At 30.9% G+C, this 5,622-nt stretch overlaps 1 protein-coding gene across 1 annotated transcript; it reads right to left on the reverse strand.

Moving 5' to 3' along the window:
• Nucleotides 1–4,220: 4,220 nt before the first annotated feature.
• LOC136085252 (tigger transposable element-derived protein 4-like) lies at nucleotides 4,221–4,784 on the reverse strand. Its single transcript, XM_065806541.1, has one exon. The coding sequence runs from the start codon at nucleotides 4,782–4,784 to the stop codon at nucleotides 4,221–4,223; it is 564 nt and encodes a 187-aa protein (XP_065662613.1).
• Between the last annotated feature and the right edge of the window lie 838 nt (nucleotides 4,785–5,622).

Raw genomic sequence — 5,622 nt, forward strand, 5'->3', positions numbered from 1 at the left:
TCCCTAGTTCATAGCACTGCTTCAAAAGATAAAAGAAGTTTCTTGCTCCGTCAAGGCAGGAAGAATGTTGCTTTATGTTGAACCACGATGGCGCATAAACATTTACGATAAATCTTGTAATTCTTTACAATGGTTTTGAAAGAATTTCCTTAGACATATACAAACGTAAAATACGATTGGCCTTTGTTAGCCACCTTGCATGGTTCAGATTTCCTGGCATAGCAGTCTGAAGGAACAATATTTGATCACAAGCAGTGTATCCCTGCTGAAGAGCTAAGCAAGCTTTTAAAAGGTATATCTGATCAGAGCTTAAATCTTTCTTGACATCAACACTTACATCCTCAACTTTACCAGGTATATGTTTAAAGTTCACAATATCTAAATCTTTTAGATCAAAATCAAGTGCAATGTCTATTTTACCTGTTGAAGTAGTTGGACCTGTTGAACGTCCACCATCCACAACAGAGAAATATTTTCTAAAAGGTAGTTCATTTTCATGTAACAAGCAGACCAACCATTGCAATGTTATCCCAAGACCTTCTTCTAATTTTCTGATTACTCCATTATATTGACCTGTGTTATTCACAGAACCATCGCAAACAACTGCTGCTAAAGTGTCTGATGATTTGATGTTGTTGATGCTCAATAATATCTCTTGTGCAATATCAACAGCTTTACTACTTTGTGACGTGACATGATTGACATATTTGTTTTGCGGAAATGACACTATCACAAAATGTTCTTCTTTGAAATTTCGTTGGACACCACTTGTTTTAACGGAAGTGATATACTGCTTTCCATCAAATCCAATGCAAAGTATTTTTTGGACTTCAGCAGCATGCTTCTTAACTTCTTTTTTCCTCCACATATTTCTCTGACGACAAAGTTTTTCTGGATCAATAGCATTCTCTGGTGTTATAAGATCTAAATCTTTTAGTACAGCATTTGCTATTAGGCAAGCATCCCTGTTACTGATTTTACACCTATCCATGGCCTTACACAACTCAGGATATTGTTTAGTGTTGTAAACCTTCATCTCTTCATCACTTGACATCTCATTATCACTTGACATTACTTCATAACTTGACATCACTTTACCATCTGACATCTCAATTGGCAAAAATTCTTCATCTGGCTTTGACTGTTCATTATCACTGCAATATGTTTCATTTGGATCAATTTCTTTATCAAACTTCATTTTCTTATCTGTAATCGGTAAATTGCATATTTTACTTCCTCTTTTTTCTCTCTTCTGCAGCTTAATTGTTTCTTTTTTGTCTACTTTTCCTAATACCATCTTCCGTACCGTTTTTTGATCTATCCAGAACTCCCATTCAAGTGTTGGAATTTTTTTTTGGCAGTGGACATGAACAAGCTGACCTTTCTCGAACACTTTTATTAAAACACGTACACAGAAAAATATCGAATAGTCGGTTTAACATCTGTAAACTTGATTTAAATGTTGCAAAGGACTTCTTGCGATCAGAGTATTTACCAAGCTCATGTACTTTGTTAATTAGTCTCTTTATGCGAATAACTAAGCTGCTGACTGCAATGGTAGGAATAATTGCTTTGTTGTACAGTGCTTTAATTTCATTAGCTATGACTGTTGCTCTTTCAGTAACACTTGCGCAATTGTTATTTTTTAATAAATAGTCATATGCTTTGAAAACATCAGCAGAAGTTGGCAGTTGATTTGTTTGAAATGGTCTAGGTTGTCCAAGTATACCATGTTCAGTTTCACTTTTTGTTTTAACAGTAGCCATTTTTATTTTCAATTTTAACTAATTAAACTAAAACAAAAAAACAAACTCGGTTGGCTCGGTTTTTACTCTATGAGCTCTGTAGCCCTAACAGTACATTTTTTTGAAAATATTAAAGTGTAGTCTTAAAGAGTATGGATTAGGGTATCTTATAAAATTTGCATTCATTTACAAAAAAAAATTCTTGGGGCCTTTCCGGACCCTCAAAAAAAAAAAAAAAATTTGCGCCAACTTACCCCACCACGGGGTAAGTTGGCGCAAACTATAAAAAGGATTATTAATCTACTATTAAGTGCAAAATTAATAGAAATTTTTTTTAAATTAATTTTTGCAACAATTTTATCCCAAAATTTAATATTACTTTTAGCTGGTACCAAATATTAGTCCGTATAAAAGCCAAACAGTAGCCCACCTTTTATGTGTGGCCCACCTTTTATGTATATATATATATATATATATATATATATATATATATATATATATATATATATATATACATATAAATAAAAATTTTTTTTAAAAATAAAACTACATATTTTTTACAACTACTAGTTTCATGCTAAATGCAATCATCAGGTAAAAAATCTGATTTTTTCTCGTGGAAAAATAATTCTGTTCAAGAAAAAATGCATTCGAAAAATCTAATACTTTGGTTTGTGGTTGTCCAGCAAAAATTTGTTCTCATGGCAACACATGGATATAAGTTTTTTTTTTTTTGTTATTTTTATTCAATAAAATTATTACTTTCTCGTATAAGAATAATAGGCATTTTTTAGTTACGTTGTTGTAGGCGGGGCGCTTTTTATGATAGACCATTTTAAATTTGGTGTTGTTTTTAACTTATCCATTGTTTCCCATAGGTATTTTAAAAGCGCGGTCGAATTTTTAAGTTTTTTGTTTTTGAACGATTGCTTGAGTTTCGCCCATCTAATTTTCTACACGCCCTCTGTTAAATCTTTATATTTTTTGTCGGTTGTGTTTGGGAACATATATATATATATATATATATATATATATATATATATATATATATATATATATATATATATATATATATATATATACATATATATATATATATATATATATATATATATATATATATATATATATATATACTTATGTATATATAGTTGATATAGGTTAAATACAAACAACTAATCAATTTTTTTTGTTTTGAAAATGTAACAATTGTAATTCTTTTTATTTATATTTGTTATAATAATAAAAACAACAATTTCGCAATTTTTAAATAAATGTAAACTAATAATACATGCACAGTGCGGAAGTACAGTAGCCTAACAACCATTTAAAATGTCGAGTGGAAAAATTCAAAGTGAAATTCTATTTATAGACTTTAGATTTATTATACCATTTAGAATACACAAAATTTTTTTCAGACAAATATTGTTTCAGTAAATACATTTGTATTCAGCCAAGTAATGGTGATAACTTTGATAAAATAGCTATAGATCGTATCCTTTTTGCAAATTTGGCTAATAGTAAAAGTATTTAAAATCCCTAAAAAGCTGAAGGATTTCAAACCCCTGGTGACTCTCAGTAAAACTAAAAATCGTTCCAGAGCATGTACAAAAAAATAACTTGAGAAAAGTTTTTAACTTTTTTTAGTGAGTCAACTTCAGCTGTAACTAGGAGGTAGTTTTTATATTGTTCAGAAAAATTTCATTATGGCCTCGGAATGATTAGAATAAATGGGTCAATGCCTTCAGAAAGAGCAAATAATATTGTCATTGACAAGTTTAACGGTTTTTGACTTTGATTAATGACATTATTCGTTGTGTTGCTGATGGTGCATCAGTAATAAAATTTTTATGGCTTTTTTCTTCATAGTCTGTACCTTTTTTATATTTTAGGACCAAATCTTGCTCTATAATGTAAGAATAAGCCCTAATTTAGGCCAAAACAACAGACTTCAGTTTTTTGTTGATTTTGAAATTGGTTCTACTAGCAGGTTTTCTATTTTTTTGTATTATGTGTTGAATACTTCTAACCATAGTTCTTTTAAACATCCAGCAGTTTTTTCACATGATTTTCAAGTCAAATTAGGAGTTTACGCTCAAGTATGTAAAAATTGTGTCATCCACTTGTTGCTGTCTTGTAGTCATTTTGAACTCTAATTAATTTTTATTTGAAAAAAATTTTCAAGTTTAATTACTACAGTACAATCTCTCTAGTTCGAATTTAACGGGGAAAAAAAAGTTCGAATTAGAGAGATTTTCGAATTATAGAAAGTTGACTTTCTTTCAAATATTCTGGTCAAAGTAACACATAGAAATGAAACAAACAAACAAAGAGTGATTCTTAGGCCTAAATGCAATATATATTATATAATTTAAAATTTTATATTTTCAAAAAAAAGTCAGTAATTGTAAATTATCTTTTTGAGGCTTTTAAATCCATTTCAATGACAAGGTTTATGTCTTTAAGAGCCTTCGTCTAATCATCTCCAAAGTTAGAATAAACGCTGTAATTCTCGAGTACAGTGACAGCATGCATCGCTTCGTTTAGACTTGGTTTTGTAGCATTGTCAGAAATACCAACGCACTCATCATCGGGTTCCTCTTCAATTTCAATAGCATCATGGTCAGAAACTTCTGCAATGATGTCCTCATCTGATGATTTGTTGGCAATGCAAACATCGTAATCTACGTTTTCTAACTCGTCGGCCGTGAAGTTAAAATCTGCATCGAATTTTGTTTTTAACAATTCGAGATCATCTCTTAAGTTTTCTATTACACTCTCGTCTACATCTAAGCCACAGAAAGGGTTGTTATGATCATTTACATGCTTTTCCACTGCTTCTAACGATATTCCTGATTTTTTGAAACAGTTTATAAAGGTTTGATCTGGAATGGATTTCCATGCTTTTGTTAGCATAAACATAGCAGTTAAGATAAAAAACTTAAGCATCTTGTTCTCTTTTTCTAAGGCAGCAATTTGCTTTTTCACTGCAAGTGAGCGATATTTGACTTTAGGAGATCGGATAACTCCTTGAACCATAGGTTGAGTGATCGAAGTTGTATTCGGTGGAAGAAAGATAAGCCCCACCCAATCAAGTTTCTGCACGTTATGATGAGCGTAAAATTATCTACAATTAAAGCAATTTCCCTTTTCTAAAAACTAAACTTTAGGTCAATTTCTTTAAACTACTGCTCAAATAATTATGCCGACATCCAACTTTTTGGTTGGGCCAGATAGCGACAAGGAATATTTTTCACACCTATAAAATATCTAGGAGACTTCGATTTGCCGATTACAAACATTAAAAGTCTTTCTCCTTTAACATTACCTGCGGCCATCCTAGTCAGGCGAATTTTACTATGCTTGCCTCCTATGCACTTTCATTTTTTAAATGTAAACTTTTGTCAGGCAAACATTGGTAGAAAAGACCCAATTCATGGGCATTAAAAAAATTTTCAAGTGGGTATCGAGAGAGAAGTGTAGGCAGTGTGGTTTCGAGCCATGGAGCGATCATCTGATCGTTAACAGACTTTGCCTCTCCAAAAATGGTTTTGAAAGATATACCATATCTACAAAAAATAAACTATAATTGCTTTGAAAAAACTTCGAGGTCTTTGCAAGTTTCCAGAATGTCTAATTCTGGAAAATATTTACTTTATTTTTTAAAGCAATTAAAGAAAAAGCTGTAGAATAATCATATATTGTAAAGTCATTAATCATAAAAATTGGAGAGAATAAAATAAGAAATTAATTCACTTTTTCTTAAACTTGTCTAGCCATCCATCCGAAGCTTGAAAATTTTCAAAGTTTAACTCTTTCGCAAAATATAAAGCTTTTTCTATTACCAGCAAACTATTGATGATGAACCATTTAAGTA

This window comes from Hydra vulgaris, chromosome 09 (assembly GCF_038396675.1).
Source record: "Hydra vulgaris chromosome 09, alternate assembly HydraT2T_AEP".
Lineage (NCBI taxonomy): Eukaryota > Metazoa > Cnidaria > Hydrozoa > Anthoathecata > Hydridae > Hydra > Hydra vulgaris.

Bases quoted from the DNA above. Each gene is read 5' to 3' on its own strand.
- LOC136085252 (XM_065806541.1), bottom strand. From the start codon at position 4,784: ATGGTTCAAGGAGTTATCCGATCTCCTAAAGTCAAATATCGCTCACTT.